Source organism: Pundamilia nyererei, unplaced genomic scaffold (assembly GCF_000239375.1).
Source record: "Pundamilia nyererei isolate P.nyererei 1_Seehausen unplaced genomic scaffold, PunNye1.0 scaffold00010, whole genome shotgun sequence".
Taxonomy (NCBI): Eukaryota; Metazoa; Chordata; class Actinopteri; order Cichliformes; family Cichlidae; genus Pundamilia; species Pundamilia nyererei.
Genome location: NW_005187411.1, coordinates 2936520 through 2955195, shown reverse-complemented (window position 1 = coordinate 2955195; position 18676 = coordinate 2936520). Strand labels below are relative to the sequence as shown.

General features: G+C 42.7%; 1 protein-coding gene across 4 annotated transcripts in view; it reads right to left on the bottom strand.

Annotated features, from left to right (window-relative positions):
- Positions 1–775: 775 nt before the first annotated feature.
- qkia (QKI, KH domain containing, RNA binding a) overlaps positions 776–18676 on the bottom strand; it is a 78993-nt gene continuing 61092 nt past the window's right edge. The window contains exons 5-8 of one of the 4 annotated variants that reach the window (XM_005723823.2): positions 6817–6904; positions 4981–5421; positions 2890–2964; positions 776–1648 (exon numbers count right to left, since the gene is read on the bottom strand). In XM_005723823.2, coding sequence (XP_005723880.1) covers positions 1632–1648; positions 2890–2964; positions 4981–5421; positions 6817–6904 — 621 coding nt within the window. In that variant the 3' untranslated portion in view covers positions 776–1631. Of the gene's footprint in view, positions 1649–2109; positions 2965–4980; positions 5422–6816; positions 6905–18676 lie in introns of those variants that run through there. The other 3 variants (XM_013908427.1, XM_013908429.1, XM_013908428.1) reach the window with 3 other exon arrangements.

The following is an 18676-nucleotide window of genomic DNA, read 5'->3' as shown; positions in this document are numbered from 1 at the left end:
GCAAAATAAAACATCTGTTTGGCAACGTGGCTGATGAAACAACTTAATATAGAATCCAGGTAACATGGCAAAAGCATTTATGTACAGAACTTCAAAGTGCCCCCCTCCCCCCTTTGCTGTCACTGTGTAACATGTTGATTTAGTGTTGATTAGCATCTCTTCACCTTAAAAGAAAACAGAGCAGTAATGGGTGAGAAATCATCTAAACTGACTGGCTGGCTGGCTGTTACAGCTGAAGGCAGGCACTAAAAATTCACACCCTTTTAAACTCTTAAAAATCACAAAGAGAGCCCTCTGTGAGACAGATGCATAACTGCAGATATATAATTCACTGGCAAACCCTTTGGCTAAATATGCACACTTAATACTTTTTTTTGTCTTTGTGATCACAGCTCAGCTAACTCATTGAGATTTTTTTTGTCAAAATACATCAGGCACTGTATAGTGGATGTAGTGTGGATGGGGGGGCAATTTCCCTCTCCCTCCCCCCGAAGCCTCAACACACCCTACTTTCATTGTAGTATTAATTAAAAACACACACAAAAACACACAAAGAACCATCAGCCCAAGTAGTGACCTTCCCATCTTGCCCTTCATCATTTCTTAAGCTTCTGCAGCCTGCTTTGAACATCAGTTGGCGTACTGCTTTAGAGCTAACCACCTCGCCTTGGTTTTGGCTGGTCAGGTTTAAGCAAAAGCTAATTAGTCAAATATGAACAACAGGGGGAAAAAAAAAAAAAAAGGACAAAATCAAGTGGAGAAAATGACTAAAAAAAAAAGCATTAAAAACAGACAGGAGAAAAACAAAACACATAAATCATAAAAAGCTCCTTTAGCAATCATTTCAGCCATGCTTTTTAAAAAATGAAATAAAAACAAAGACAGAAAGCTGTTTAGAGGGGCACACCCAGAATGTGTCAGCTCAAAAGTACATCTTGGAGCTCAACAACTGAACTACACGTGAAAATGACAGAAATTAAACAAGTTAATGTGAGTGTATGTTCTCTTTCCTTCTGTTTCTTTTTCTCTCCCCGTGGGTGGGTTTTGGGACAGGGTGGGAGCAGGTAGACGCTCTTATATCTATATTTTGAGGGAGGGGAGGAGGGGCTGTCAATCTGAGGGCCATTACTCTGAAACCAAATGGTTTGCGTCAAATAAATACTCAACTTTGATTCATACAAGTGAGGTCACCACATCAGAGTAATTAGAGGAAGGGGGGTGGGGTGTGTGGGGTGGGGGTCTTTATTGCTATGTAATTCAGTGCAGATTTATGAGTCATACCACAAACACGTCCACCCAGTGTGTGATTCATGAAGAAAAAGAAAGAGAAAGAATGGGAATCGAACTCAATGAACAAAGGGAAAAAAATATTTATGAATATCACACAACTTTGTTGGGTTTTCGTTGTGTTTCTGTGAAGATTCTGCGTTGGTTTCTACTTTTTTTCTTTCTTTTTTTTTATTGTCAGAATGTGTTAGGGTAACTGTACGGGCAGGCGCCTCTCTCTCTCTCTCTCTCACACACTTGCGTCCGAGAGGCTAGCAAAAGGCAATTACCAGTTAACTGATCAGCAGGCAGGCTTGGGGCGGCTCGTCATTGGGTGAAGAGTTCAGAGGTCAGAAGGTCATGTGTTAGTTGCCGGTGGCGGCTAGGTGGTTAGAAACAAAAACAAAACAAACAGAAAAAAAAAAGATAGAAAGGATATTAGTGTCAGCAAGAAGAGACTGGAATGACATCATTTTAACAATAAAATGAATGCAATCTCTTACGTCGCCCCCTGCTCTTAGTCCCCTGCCAACATGAGGTGAACCCAGCTAATCTCACTGCGATCATGGCGCCGCAACGGCATGATCCAAACTACTAAGCCCCACCCTGAATCAGGTAGCTTGGTGGTTTAAATAAAGCGCACATTGCCCCCAAAACCAAAAATAGAAGCAAAGAGAGGTCGAACAGACAAACAAAGTAACAAAAATCTAGTGTTTTAGTGTCGTTCGAGTTGGAATGCAAGCTCCAAACAGTGTGATTAGTTTTAAGGAGACTTAATAACTAGAGTTATGTGAAGCATAACTAAGACTAGTGTTATATGTGCAATGAATAGATGAATCGCTGTTTTCCGATTCGTTCTCTTTATTTAGCAGTATATTTTTATAGAATATAAATATACACAAAACCATAAATACATTTGATATAAAATGCTCAAATATAAAATGACAGTACCTCATGTACAACTGAAATATTAAAAATGTACTTTAGCTTTATTTCAATATATTTGCAATACACTGGAGAGAATGCAAGCTACCTCAGCTTATGTCTGTGCGTGCCTATCTTCCAGAGAAAAATCAAAAAATCAAAAATAAATGTAAATTTCAAGGTGAAATGGGGCCTGGTAGCAGCACGGCCACTTGCCTTATGCCTGCTATGTCTTTACGATACAGTATAGAAATGAGTCTCCTTTTTCTCTGCTGCCTATGAGTCGAGGAGATAAATCATGTATGGGAACAAGCCTGCCCCATTTTAGGCTCTAATCTCACATCAGAGGAATGTCATTATACACTTTCAACACTGCCTGCAAAGTACTACCTGTCCTGGCTTCACAGCTGCAAAAACCCAAACCTTTCAACATCACTTTTGCCTGAGCTTTGACATATACACAGTCTGCACATACTGCATATGTTAAGTACTAAATGTAAACAAAATGTGCATACCACAATCAACCATTTAGCTGGCGTGTGGCGATACAGGGTAGGAAAGGTGGCAGGGGGACAGGAAAACAAAACAAAATGCAATACAGACAATGTAGAAATTCCCAACTAAGGCATCGAGGCATAATACAATAATCACTGAAATGCATAAGTCAACATCAAAGTGTAGCTAAGAGACTAAACTGACCTCTGTCAGCGGTCACAATCCTTTGGTAAGGATGGACCCGCGTGTCATGCCGTCTCACTTTAGTAGCCATTGCACCTAGATTGTAACAGGTCCACAGGGTTAGAAACCGTTCACTTTGAGGAGGGCAAAAACAGTCATTTGTACAGTGATAACATTCACATTTTAACCATTATAATGCTCGGATTACACAACAATACACAGAATAACATAATACAGATTATAGTACATATACACACAAGCACGTCTTCTTTTTTTCCTTTTACATGTAGAAAAAATGCAGTAGAAAAAAAATTATACAACTTTTTGGAGATTTACTTGGTATTTAAAAATGCATAACTTAAGTACTAAAATTCCACAGTGCTCAGAGTTATATATGTGGGTGGGTGGGGTGGTAGGTAAAGGGTACAGGCTCCAGGGCTGTCTAGAAAAATAATGTGATTCTTCCTGTGGGATCCAAAAGGGGAACAGAGAGAAATTTGTCTCTTCATTTTGAAAGGTGGGGAAATCCAATACAGCTCTGATGGTAATTGAATAGTGCCAGACACCACCTGCCTCTCCCTCTCTCCTTCATTTTCTCTTTCCCTTTTCAACATTTCTCTCCAGGTCAATCTGCTCACTAGCGGCACAGGCTGTCATTTCCTTCCTATATTTGTCACAACTGATTTCTTTCTACTGCAGCGGTTGACACCGCCTCGTATGCATCACAAAAACTGTTTGTGTGCCACACTATGTTCAAGTATTACAAATTTCAGATGTGTGCATGGATTTAAAACAACAACAAAAAAATGAAATAGAAAAACATTTCCCAGAGGAAGCGAGGACATGCGAAATAAGTTATAAAAAAAGATTTTCTTCTGGCATTATCAAGAGCAGATTTTTTTGGCCCATGACTACACAGCTAACTACACTACTCTGAAGTAGCAGATGGCCTGACATTTCTTTATTCTCAGAGAAGCCGTTGGTGGCTAGATACAGTAGCGCAGGAAACTGAGCCAAGTCTGTGAGTATGTGTGTGTGCGCGCGAGTATGAGAGGGAGCGTGTTCCACAGGGCCCTGTGTTGCTGAAAGCACCAATCGATAGTGTGAGTAAATAAAATGCACTAAGCTGGTGTAACCCTGCAAGTTAAAGAGAGAAAAGCCAGTCAGCTGCCCCTGTCTGTTCTACACATGACTCCCAGAGGCACCTCAAATACACAGGTCAGCTAAAACCACACTTGTGTCTGCTGCTGCCAAATGAATCTGTGAACATTAGTGAAGTGCAGTGTCAAATTAAATCTGGAAAGCGGCTAACAAAGGTTTCTCCTGCCTAACGCGGGAAACGGCTTTTCTTTTGTGTTAACTAGAGCCTTAATATAACATATGGGGACGGTACCAGGCCTAAACCTAGTTCTTTCTTCTTTGGTAGCAGATGAGCTGAGCTTAAAGCACCGTCGGGGATAAACACAACATATATTAGACCCCCCTCCATATTGGACTTTTTTTCTGACACAAAAAGTAAGTGGAGCGTCAGGTGTTAGCACAGCGCTCCGGTTCAACGGGGCTAGAGCTAAGACAATGGAGAAAGGAAAAAAGGGAGTGAGTGGGGGAATTTAATGAACATCCCCAGTGGGAGTGAGAGAGGGACTATCTGCAGGCATTGAGGCCTGCCTGCAGACAACAGCGCAGAGAAATAATTTCAAAAGCTGCAGAAATCCAAGGGGATCTGCCGCCAGACTGAATAAACCTCTAGGCCAGTGCATGAAAGGGTTAGGGAGCAGACCTGCGTGTATGCGAGTGTGTTACTGTCAGTGTGCCTCGTTTCACGCTGAGGCAAGTGCAAGTCCACCTATAATAAACCTTGCAGACAAGAGGCAATATAAACCTGAGAGCGCAACTGTTTGGCAAGAACGTAACTAAACAGTGAATATCTTTAGTCTATAGAGAACTTCCCATTAGCCTGGCCCTCATACAAGGTAATTATTGCCCCCCATTGCCATTTAACAAAGTGTCCATGAGCAACATAGCTGGTCATCCCATCACCAAGAGCTTCATCAGTACATCCACCCTGTGAGTTTGTCTGTTTTGATCCTCAGGTGGACACGACATATTTACCTTTCAACAAGTCCTGACTGTGGCTCATGGAAGCCGCGTCCAGCACCCCAGCTCCGGGGTAAAACAAGCTGGCCTCTTGTCCAGGCTGGCTAAAGCTGGTCGCTGTACCTGCGGCACCCATGCTTCCCCAGGCTCTCTTACCTAGAACCCCACTATGCTCGATGGGGTACTCCAGCAGGGAGGTGGGTGCCAAGGCATAAGGGTACTCGTAGGGGGTGGTGTAGATAAGCCCGCCATCCGGTGTGGGAGGCACCAGGGTGGGGGTGCCATTGGGCAGCATGGCAGCCATCTGAGTGGGCCGGATGAGGTTCATGATGGGGGCCCCGGCTGGCGTCTGAGGCCGCAGTGCCTGGGGAGGCAACACCTGACCTGTGGAGGTCGCTATGAGGCGAGGGCCCTGAGCGGCTGCTGCCGCCGCTGCAAGAGAGAACGCAAGGGTGGCTGCCATAAGCAAGAGAGTGAAGGACAGGAACAGAAAGAAAGAGGACAAGAGATAAAGTGTAGTGTGGTTGAACAATATCACAGATGAAAAGTGAAGTGTGAAAATACGAAAGGGGGAAAGGAAGGGTGAACAGGAAGTGGCAGAGAGAGATAGAGAGAAAGGGGAGAGGAGCAAAAGGGAAAATTAGTCCATGCAATGATCATGGTGGTGAACCACAAAAGCGACAATCTTTTGCCAACATTGCCAAACAAAATTTAAAAAAATAAAATCACCCCACACACCAAAACACAAGAAGCACAAAAATACTGAAATAACGCCATCATCCCAGTGCATCTGAAGCAGACCGATCACCACAGCAGCTACACATTCACCTACTGGAAATGATATGGGTGAGTTAAACGACACGCATGCCAACAGAAACAGAGCTGTTGACTTCATATAGAGGAGGAGGCAGTTTTTATGGCATAAATAAATAAATAAGCAAAATGAGGAGAATTTTGAACTTGATGTGAAGGTCAGAGTGGGAGCATTTAAACTTAAAGAAATGCCCATCCTCTGCAAAGTCAACACTCAGTTTGTGTTGGATGACAAATGGACATACAAATATAATTCTTATAGAGGCTAAGCATTAGCATGTTCTATAAGCTGTGCCACACAAGCTTCCCCAAAGGGAAGCCTATTAAATAAAGTGCTTTTGTAACTGCAGTTGGGTGGTGGGCTACTTCATCATGGCTCCCATTTAGGCAGATGTTAAACGAGAAAAATTCAACAAAGAAATTAATCGCTTAAACTTTCATCTAAAAAAAAAAATGTGTACAGAATAACCAATTTTTAGAGACATTTTTAATTAAATTTTGATTAATTATTAAGAAAATAATCACATGCACAAGTTCAGATTAACTTGCCATTAAGTCAAACATTGGGGCTGTATATGATTTACATTTTCAAACATAATTTGGTGATTACAAAACACACGTGAATCAGCAACTGACATGCAGAACTGAGCAGGTGAAATACAGCAATGTGCTTAATATTTAAAGTCTGCCAGGAGCGAGTAAAACAGGGTGAATGCATGTGGATTGCAGGGGAAAGGATGGGTGGATGAAAGGCTGGCAGAGAGGACAAGAAATATGGAGAAAAATGGAAGAGAGGTATTCCTACTTATGGTTGGAAAACAGTTTTGAAAAAGAGGTCTGCTCATAGTCAGAGATAATATGATGTATCCACACAGTGGAGCTGACTGCACAATTATTTAATGAAAACCAAAGGTATGAGTTAATGGGAAATATTGGAAAAATATCATTAAAATATTAAAGGTTTTTATTATGTATGGAAGAAAACTGATGGATTATGGAAATTGGGGATGCGGTTGCTTTTCACTGCAGCTCACTTACGTGTTTTGATGTTGTTATCTCTGTATGTCCCATTGAGAATAGCTAGCTCCATCAGCTGCATCTTCTTCAAATTGTCCTCTCCCTCCGCCTGTTAAAAAACAAAACATTTTAATACTCACATTAACACACCTTACATTAATTAACATGAGCCGACAACTATCGGACAACTAAAACAATCCACATGAAGACCATTTCACCTAACCGCATGTCTGGCTGTTGCCGTTAAATCATTTGGACACGACGTGTCATCTGCTCTCCAGAAGCACTGGTTGGACTGGGTTTAGGGAAGCAGATATGAGATAAGCTAAAGTGCTGTTGTCGTGGCAGAGTGCCTTGTTGTTACTAAAATGCTGACAGAGACATTAAGTGTGGGAATGCATATTCATAATCCATATCAGAATGATAATTACTGTAATTTTCTTTGCTCCCTTGTGCGCAATCAAATGCGCAATAACCGCACTGGCTAATGTCAGTCCTGTCAATTAATGTTTGGATAAATAAATACAAAAGCAGCAGCCACTGTCATTATCGCCAAATTAGGGGACTGAAATTATTCACGGAAAGCAATTAAGATAGCACCCCTCCTTCCTCCTCCCACTCACCCATCCATTCCTCCCAGTTTCTTTTCTGCACCTCGCCCCACCCCACCCAAACTTAATTTCCCCTTAAGCTACCGAACATCCAATAACCATGACAACACAAACCCCTCCCTGTGATTTTCCAGGTTGTACGTCATAATATAGGCACAGTCTTACGTGGCTTATTCACAAAACCGAGGGTGCACGTGAAGCCTTGCTGACCTCAGGTTAACCTCAAGTCAGTTATTGATTTTATACCTTTTGCTGGTTCAAGGTAAAATTGTGACACTTGTTCCCTCACTAGTTCATCTCGTAGGCACATACACTCTGCACCAGCATTTAAACGCCTCATGTGTGCACAGAGTAAGGCAAACCTGTCAGGGTGGCAGGAATGAAAGCAGAAAGGCAGATACTGAACCTCCTCCGTTTCTCTATTTTGTCTAGGTGCAGAGTGTGTCTCCTGGACTAATTCACAGTTCAACAACAGCCTGCAGCTCCATTCACAGGACGATAAGGGAAGAAAAGACGTGGAAGGAGAGAGAGAAAGAAACGGAAAAAGAACGAGGGCTCAGAGTTAAGCCCTCCCCTGAGACTCCTCTTCAACACAGCCACCGAGAGAGGAAGAGAAAGAGCGAGGTTAAGCAAGAGAAAAAGTGACAGAGGCTGGTCTCCCTTGACTAAATATAAAGCTGTGGCTTCAGAGCAGTCACAGCATTCAACAGTGTGTCTGCGTGTGTGTGTCCGTGTGCACACGGCATGTTTAGTGTACCACAGAGCTGCCAATTAATGAAGCAAGGAAATTTCTTTTCCTTCGCTACCTCCACTGTGATCTGTCTCTCTTTTCTTTTAATAGGGAGGTCTTAAAGCATGAAAACGACACAGAATTATTCCAAGCTGCAAAGGCTGATCAAACAATAACTAGTGATTCAACAGACATGTTTTTATTTTCCAGGTAATTAGAAATTGATTGATTAACCAAACAGCTTTACATTACCAATAATTAACATCTAAATGATCATTAATTTCATTCAAAATGGCGTTCTAATATTCACCTCTGAATCAAATATTTTACATCTAATCAAATGACAACTTATGCTAACTGGCACATTCAGAAATTGGTTAAAATAAATAAAAAAAATCAAGCTACAGGCTTGAACGGTGCTGTATGACAGACAAGTCAAGACAAGGTGTTAAAATAGCAGCCAAGCACTATTTTACTCCCTCGCCATTAGCTTTGGAGGTGAGCAAAGGGCCGCTTGACATGCAGCTTCAACACTAACTGAACACGGCCCAGGTCAGTCGCTAACATGGACCAATAAACCCTCTTCAATAGAGAGACAAAATCAGTACTAATTAGATGCTGCAATCTCTATGTAAACAACCGAACACGTGAATGAACAAGCCCTGCCAATAAACATTAAATCCAATATCATCTCTGTTTCTTCCATTTCTGGGATCACCTTTAGTTACTTACGTTACAAAGTCAATATAATCATAGTGTCTACAACCTTGCGCAGTCCAGAAAGTGGGACAAGCCTGCCGTTATTTGCTAATGACTCTCATAAGTCAAAACAACCATTTATTCTCCTGCTTCCCTCTACGTGCGTGTCTGGGTCTCCCTAAAAGTCCATAATCCTTTCTCTGGAGCTGGCTTAAGCAAACGTAAGCTTCCCACGTCCACAAGTATGCTCGGGTACAAGTGATGTAAATTTCATCATCAGACCCAGAGCATGAGGGTTCGTGCAAATGTCTACATACCTGCCTGTTTTCCGGAACCGTGGAGAGAATTTACATTGTAATGCACCAACTACGCAAGCGCCCCGGGTGGAGGACTTCAAGAAGACTTGAAATAAAATATTAGAAGAATGACTACTCGGCTGCCGGGTCTGTATCCGTAACAGAGTATAATCAGGGCAGTCAAATTGAGGGATGAAAAGTAAAGAGAAAAAGATACAAAATGAATCACATAACTACTGCAGAGGAAAATCATGACGAGGGGCTGCATGTGTAATACTTTCAAAGCTCAATATGTTTATTCTGACAATAATAAATCACACAATCTTGCCCGTGTCCCTACGTGGAGAGCTGGATAAAGAATACCAATTCTGCTAAAACCACACTTGCATTCAAGTTTTATTTTACACACAAGCAGAAAAACCTCTAACTGTAATTTAAATGAACTGTCTCTTATATTAAGATCAAGCCCTTAATGAGCACATAGCATCCCAGCAAGCTTAGTGCAAAGAACACAGCATCAGTTTGGTTGCAACAGACTAAGACTTAAAAAAGAAAAAGACATAATAATTAGCACATTTCAGGGGTGAGACTCTAAAGTATATGACAAAACGATTAGGGGTTACTTAGTAGGAAGCTGCAGATCAGGACATATGCATTCAGGGATGTGGGTGTTACATGTGTTGTGTGTGTTGAGCAATGATGGATCTGCAGGGCTGTGGGGGTTAAATGGGTGCAAGGGGAAGGGGGTGCCACCATCCATCCAACTCTGCATAGGTGGCACACTGCCTGTTGAGAGGAGAGAGACAAAATAGAGGGCAGCGAGAGGGGAAAAGCACAGATGCTGCTGCTGCTGCTGCAAGGATGAGGTGTGCATTGCTGTGTGTGAAATGTGTACATCCTCAGTGGAGGGCTGCCGATATAGCTCCAGCATCTAACAGTTTGCTCACTAAACCCCCCAAACGCAAGACAGATCATTTCTGTTTTACATCTGAAACAAGCTCATTTTCTGCATCAAAACACAAAATCCCTCTTGCAGCATTGCCACCACTTTTCTCTGTAGAAGGTTTTGGGAAGTGCTGGTTGTATTTGTGCTACAGTTTGAGCAAAACAACAACTGAAAAATGACAGGCTCAAAATGGCTAAAGACAGCCATTTACACGGGCAGGAAACAAAAGACGGTACTGCAGAAATCATGTTGCTTCCCCCCGCAGAAGCACAGATTAGATAAATGATGAACGGTACCTGAGAGAGCAGTTAACACTTAAATGTTGTCTTGCTCAAGGTGTCGTCACAATTAACAGACTCCTCAGTCGGCATGCACAATAAATAATAAAATCTTCATTCTGATGCTGCACTAAGTGTGTGTGAGAGCTTCTTTGTGTGTGTCTGTAATGATCTGGCTGCTGGAATTCCCTAGAGATGAATAGCTCCTGGATTACAGAATGAGAGGGATGGGGAAAGGAAGTTTTCTCTTATCATCTCTTACATGCACACATGAATGTGTGTAACAAACACACGCACACACACACACACACACAGACACACACACGCTCCTGTCCATCAGTGAAAAAGCCACTCAATAAAGCTGCTCTATCCACAAGAATCAGATTCAATCAATGAGGCCTATTTGTGAAATCAGCAGAGCGGTAAAAGCTATCAGGGACAAGCAAGACGGAGGGATGAGGGAAGGTGGCGGAGGAGGAGCAGGCAGTGTGATGAGCTAAAGCAGGTGAGCTATGTCCCAATGCCTACCTGACAACCCGGCGATGAGGTCACTAGATGCATGCTAAATTACTGTCACGCTTCACTCTCCCGTGCCTCTTCTGATCACAGCTCGTGTCAGCCTTTTATATGAAAACAAACTGTAGCTAATGCTAGTTTTTATTAGACAATAGTGTTTAATGGCATTTACTGCATGTGCATCCCATGAATGATTGTGTACACTCACTCTCGCCCTGACACCCCGATTGAAGGCCCTTTCCTTTCCCCTCTCACCCACAGAAAAATGCAACAGGCGCCTGGATTAGGTTGGATGAGTTTCCTCGTGTCTATGACTGCAACTGAGGGGGAGTTTTTGCTCATATCTGGCAAGAGTCGCAGTCTATGCAGCTCAGCTCAGAGAGATGAAATGATGAGCAGTGAGAGATACAGAAAGAGAAGTGGAACAAAAGGGTAACAGGAGGAGAAAAAGCGCTGCGGAGCAAGTACAAGAGAAAGCGTGAAAGATTGTCCTTGAGTTGGTGGAGAGATAGAAAGATAGGTAGGAAGAAGAAAGGAATAGCTGAAGAATATGAAACGAGAAAAGACAGGCAGAGTAGTGAAAGCCAATTTGTCTGCTCCCTAGTGGGATGACACTGGCTAAGGCCTGCTTTCCTTCCCTGGCCTCTCTGCCAGTCATCACAAACAGCCGTACGCACACATGTGAGTATACGAGAGCACACACACACACACACACACACACACACACACACACACACACACACACACACACACCTTAGGCCTTAGCAGGGCTAGGGTCAGGCTGTCTCCAAACTACTCCAATTACCTCAGCGGTAAACACTGCCTGCCCTAGCTGCCTCCTGGGGTATAGGAAGGCAGTATGTGTAGAACTGAGAATGAGAAGGGAGGGTAAGTTTTTCAGCAGAGGGGAGTGAAGGAGATGATATTGAGAGTCTCGGGAAGGGAGGAGTAGGTGACTTCATGTATATGGGTGGAACTGGCAGTGGCGGCAGCTGGTTTCTCCCCCCGTAACCCCTCCCTCTTTTCACTCCCTTTTGGTTCCTTCCCAAACTCTAACATCTGGAGGGAAATGATTACTCTTGCTATGCTGCCAAGACGACTTATCAACAATTCCACACTCTCCAGAAGTGGAGGGTGTCAGAGAAGAGGATGGAATGAGTACTTGTAGCAAGCTTCAAAACATCTCCACACTAAATAGTGACAAGAAGTTTAATCAATGCAAGATAGTTAAAGCAAACTTGGAACCTGGACGGGGGGGAAGAAATGAAAACACTTGTGCAGCAAACCTAATTCCAGTGTTTTCATGGACAAGACTGTAAATCAAAGAGATGCTCTGGAAATGAAAAAAAAAAAAAAATCCAACATGCCACTCATATATACAAGTGTGTCTTTCCACCAGGGAAAGACACAAACATGCACGCACAGAGCAAAAACATATTAGACCTTTATCACTTTTCAGCAACAAGACCATGTATCAATCAACTACAGGGGACAAAAAAAAAAAAAAAAAAGTCTTATAAATGGGCATCACATTTTTATCTATTCTCTTTCATTTAAAAAGGCCCTTTAAAGGGTCTAGTAGAGTAAGTGCTGTTTGCCCTTTTTCAAATTCACTGTTGCACTTTCAAAGGCAATTTTCTTGCCTCTGCCTTGCTCCTCGGCTTTTGTGAACATATCTGCCAAGAGAATCAGGCCTCAACTGTATTTTCCCTTTCCCCAAAGACTAACAATGCAATCTCCTGTAACTTTGCTTTCTCGCAGCCTCATGCCTTCACAACATTCCCGTAAAGCCTCTTTATTTCTGCTGCACTTCTTTGCTCCCGTCCTCACAACCAGACAGCTCTGTTAGCGATGTGCGCCATTAGTCATGCTAAACCACCAACACACTTGCTCATTAGCATAGAAGTGAACCTAACTCCAGTCAGATTATTACAAACGCATCACGGCTGCTCCGCCCCATCGCTGTCAATCAGACAGCTTATCGAGGTACGGTTGAAAGTGGCACATATAGTGAGGCGCTAACTCTTCTGTTAATACTTCTCTTTCTACTTCATAACAAAGCTCAAGTGCCAAAAGCTCAGGCTCAGAAGTGCCAACTCTGCTCCGTCTAGAGAAGCATCGGTTGTAGCTCAGTATGTAAGACATATGTTGCAAAAGGGTATTAATTTAATTGCATACTTTATTCCTACAGCTTCTCTGGGGTTGTTCATAGCATGTGGTGTAGGTATGGGTGGTAGAAACAGCCTGAGCCATGGAACTGGAAATGGTTACTGGATCTATGGGGCTTATTACAGCCTTTTATTGTACTGGAGAATAGCGAAGTGGGCAGCCTTGGTGCTTGCCGATAGCCCCATCAATATCAACTGACAGACCCATACACAGACTCTGCCACGGACAGGAGAAAGGACAAGAAAATAAGAAGGGAAACAGAAATACTTTTTTTTACTGAACTAACTAGAACTTAAAAAATATATATCTTTTTTTCTTTCCATGAAAAGCTTTTCCAGTAATAGGGAAATAGCCACGCAGAAATTCTGAGTGATCATGTTTATCCTTAGAAACTGGGCTGGTATTTCATGTAACATATCAGCATTAAAAGCAGATTAAATTTCATATGAATAACCTAGAGAAAAAAATGTACACAGATTTAACAGAATGATTCAGATATAATTAAAGCTTGTTGGCCTGCTCTAGCTTTGACAAACCAATGACGTTACAAGCTAAGAGAATAAAGGATCATGCAGTCCCACCGTGCTGTACAACCTAACTAACAGCTGTCGGATTCTCCTGAACACTCTCATCTTCGTTTTGCTTGCCTGACAATAAAATTCCCCTTGCCTGCTCCCACATTCCCAATTTTCACTCACAAGCTCTACCTTATTCATCCATTTCCATTTCATTTTTCCCCCCTTCTGCTCTGCACTCTGTTCCTGTCCCTATCTTTATCCCTCATTCCAGCATACTGCCAGACGGTGTATTGTTCTGTCGCTGCGATCCCTTAATGCCATCCAATCGAGCAGGGAATATCTTGAAGGGATTTGGCCAGGGATGATTTGGGAGCTTTAAATACTGCTAGGGGATTTGCATCAGATTCAGAGATCCTGACTCAGAGCTGATCACTGGAGCTTTCTCCCGAAACAGGGATCCAAGTACCTGCTGCAAGATGTGGATTCAACCCTGGAACTATTTGGATGAATGTGCACATGTGCAGGCCAGCAATTATATTTTAAGACAACTTCCTTGGGTGTCCTTGGGTTATCTGGCTCAGTGCAACCTGGGAAAGCTAGAACTGTGACTCTCAATAAAGGAACAAGTTTCAGTTCACTCATTGTGCTATAACTCTTAATTACCAACATCAACAAGAAAGCAAAGGGTTTACCATGATTCTGATGATTTCATTCACTAAGTAGCACAGAGCTATGAGGCATCCTAGCACTTCCTACAATGCACTGTTGAAAAGTATATTTAGTTTTATTTAGTATGCCAGTATTGCAGATGTTGACTGCATCCTCTGCTCATGCAAAACCACATTCAACATAGCTGTTTGGAAGAAAAATACCAAACAGGCAACGGAACTCAACTTCTACCACGGGACGACCAGTCAGCAATCGGCAACAAGTTAACATCACCCCTAACAAACAAAAGCAGCGTGGAAGAGAAAGACAAAAGAAGGGCCCTGCGATAAACAAATCAAACCAACCCAAGTGAGATTTAAAAAAAACAAAAATCTGAGGGAAAGCATTTATTCTCAAGAGACCATGGAGGAGGCAAGAAAGCCATCAGTCCAGAGCTGGCTGGTGGGACTGAGAGAATGGAGTTTGAAATGACTTGAACGATGGCTGGCAAAGCGAGGCATCAAAGCCTGTAGGAGCTGAATTTGATGGGCAGCCTTTGGGCTTTCAAAGCGCTGAGCTCTACACAATCCTATTTTCCTGCCTAAACACTGGGACACACTGTCGCTGGAGAGGCAGAGATGAAAGCTCCGAGTGTGTGCGTGTTTGTGTGTGTGCTTCCTCTTCACAGATGTTGCAGCTTGGCCCTGGTATGGGCCCTGAGGAAGTTCAGAACATACTGTGGGTGGACAGTATAAAGTGGCGTGTGCAAGAGACAAAAAGACAAAGTGGCAGAAAGACAATGTGCACAAGTCTTGATCAGCACTGAGCTGTCGGAGACAGAGTTCTAACTGCAACTCCCCTGAAATTGACTCGCAGCCATGTGCACACTTCTGCATTTCCTTGCCTCTCTGTAAAAGGATTAAAGGGACCTTCAAAGAGCGGCAGAGAGATTGGCCAGGGGCCTGCAGGGTCCCTTTCCTCACCACTGGAGGACCAGGGCAGATTAAAAGTGCCCGGGCTGCTCAGCCTGCCTTGTTACCCGCCTTTGCTTTCTGCGCAGTGTATTAGGACACTTGAAACTCCCCCCGGAGGAGCCGAGCACAACCAGGTGGATTAGGAAGGAGGTTATTTTACAATGATGTGAGGGACCTGGATGGGGACCGAAGAGCACGTGTATGTGTGTGAACTGAAATTAAAAGGACAGTACAAGTGGGCCAGGCAATTTCATAAGTGGTGCCTGTGTACACAGAATGCGCCCTCACAGGGGATCATGGGTGACTGAAATCTAAATGAATGAGACAGGAGAAGAAACAGGCCTAATTCTCCTTAGACAGAAAAAATGAACTAGATGGATTAGCAACAGGATGAGGTTTCAAGGAGAAATGAAGAAGTCAAGAGAGCGCGTGAGAGAGAAGCTGTGGAGAGTTTGGTTCAACAACAAAGGACAAGCCAGCACAAATGAGACCTCTTCGGTTGTTCAGCTAGTTTATATCGACAATTAATTACTGACCAATTACCCACTGTGAAATTTGATGGTCTAAGAATATAGTTATCCTCATTTTACATCCAATTTACTTGGCTCTCATTTGTAATTTGCATGGCAGCACACATGCATGGCACTGCGCTTCTTTCTTCTTTCCACAACTCTTCCCAGCCGTGAGTAGGTGAACGCCAGAGGGATAAAACAAGCAGGAGGTGGGGAAGGAGATGAAACACACCATTCAGCATGAATATTATTGTAATCTGAATCTTCTCCTTGCTTTGGGTTTTCAACATTTCCTGTGGTTGGCTCTGTGAGCAGACTGACGATGAAGGAACAGTGGGGAAAGTGGAATACAAAGCAACAAAACCATTATTCCTTGTTCATATGTCACTAAGTGCGTGCAAGCAGCTTACTACAGGTGCACATCTAGGTAGGTGCACACATGCAAGGAATTTTATCAAAACCGTTTGATAACTTCTTTCCGGATGTGGGGACAGCTGACAGTCAAACTAGACTAAGACTGTTTAAAAATATGGTCCCAGTTTAATTCCAGGCTACTTCACTCTTTGCAAAAATGTTCTGTTTGTGGTCAATACGCTGACAGACTAACTATAGTATTTTTCAACACTAAATTCATAGCATAAACTATCCGTAAGGTGCCATTAAAAGTGAATGTATAAGAAAAGCTTATGTGGGTGGAGAAGCGAGGAGTAGGCCAAATTGCTAAATCTTGAGATAAAGTTAAAGTTCAACAATCAAATAATATTCTAATGAAAAAAATAATAAAAATAATATCTATGTGTACAACCAAAGTTCTACTGAATATTCGTGTCCAACATGAAACTAGGCTTTGAAGCCGAAGCCTTCCAGGCCCTCGTCTTTTCTATCAGCGGTGAGTCTCAGTACACCGGTGAGGATAAAGTTGGAGCACAGCATGAGAACAGAGCTGTTCAGCAGATTTATGTAACCATTAACTAGTCCAAGACTATGTAAGGTTACTCTAACGTGTTCTCAACCTTATCTGTACTTGTCGATGTGCTTTGTTATGTAAGACGAGATCACCAAAACGCAATATAAGTGAGCTGCCTGGCTATATGATGTGATGTTAGACTATTCTATATTTTCATCACATCTTATTTGAAGTGTTCCCTGTTTTTCCCTGTATTTTAATCTACATATAGGGGGGGAAATGGCCAATTTTAGTTCAACTCAAATTGGTTGAAGAAGTCTGCCTGCCTGCCTTTGAGCTTTACGGCCAGTAAATTAAAGAAGAAAAGGACAAGGCCGGGGAAGGTAGCCAAGATTAGACAGGTTGCTCCCTACGGGATTACAGTTTCTTTAGGGTCAGAACCACCTGTCTGCTGCCCAGGAGAGTGGTAGAGCTGGAGATGACGAGGGATGGGCAGATGGAGATGTGGAGGGGAGAGATGGCAGGGGAGGATCCCTAAGGGGAAAGACCAGACCGAGTCCCTCCGGTCAGCATTTGAGCTGAGAGGAGGGACCTGGCACACAACACAGAAGCTCACCGATTACCACATATAGTAGAGCGATAGAAAATGGAGGAATGTGTGTAACTAGATGATCAAAACTGGGTCCAAACAAGTAACAGATAAAGGAATAGAAGAAAGTATTGAATAGCCTTTGTCCTTTCAATCACTTCTACAGAAGAGAACTTCTGTTCTCATACTTTATGGAGTAAAATATGAGAACGACAATGAAAGAAATGTCTTTCGCTATAAATCATGGAATTGATGTAACTGTGCAACTGTGAACACACAATAAATAGCAGTGTTACAAAATCAAGCGTACGCGCAGCAAGACCAGCACAATTACAGGTGAGAAGTGGAAACCTTTTTCTCAGGAAAAAAACGAGAAGAAGAAGAAAAGAAATTAAAATGTATGCAAACAGATTTATATGCCAACAATGCTGGCCTTTCATGGTGATTGATGGCTTCCCTTTCTGCACATTTCAGAAGTAATAAACACAGAAATATTTCCTTCTCTTCTCTCTTAGAAAGGCACAGAAGGAAGGTTTGGGTAAAACAAATGGCTCAGAGATTCCAGATGTGTGGTCATTCATTTTATACCCAGCTTTCCTCGCTGTACTGAAATGTTAGCGAAGGTCTTGTCTGAGCCCGCTTTCAAATGTAGTAAGTTAACACCAAACGGAGGATGGCTGTGTTTCATTGTTGATTTGGTGTGTAAAGTATTACTGAAGAATGGGTGTTGGGGATAAGTTTGTGATTTATACAGCCAATCCAAAAAGTTAAAAGGAAAGTCTTTGAGGAGGGGATGTATAAATGTCAGTCTGCACGCTTGATTAAAGAGCGCTTCAACCTGACATGGCCGATCACGGTCACTTCTTAAAAAGTAGCCCATTAAATGACATGCACTAGTAATCATTATTGGCATAAGTGTCAGAAAATCCACATCTGTTTCCTGTGGTAACAGTTCAAGTGTTCCATTTCAATTACCCACTTATCACATCTAGACCATTAATCAGAGCTGCTTTATACATCACTATTTTAGTGTTTGCTCTTCACTGCTCTCCTGGTTACAAGGTTTCAATACGAGTCTGTGTGGTACTTGTCTCAAATGTATTAGCAAGGGCACAGAAAAGGTTGGATAAATGAGTAAAGAGTGTGAGCGCTGAAGATGGATGATGATGAAAGTGGAAGACAAGAGGATGGTTAGAAGTCAGAGGTCTCAGTGCCTCCAGGCCACATTCTCTACCACTTCACACACACGCAGACACACACATGCATACACACAGCCAAACCAAGAAAACAGCACAATTGCACTGAAGCAGGAGCACAGTGATGCAGCCTTGCAGTCTCTAGCAGGGGTCACCATGTCAAGGAAGCCAATTAAAAAGATGATTAACATTCATGTGGGAGAAGCGTCATTGACGTGCAGGTGGGACCACATACCATTCACTCACCCACACACACACACACACACACACACACACACACACACACACACAC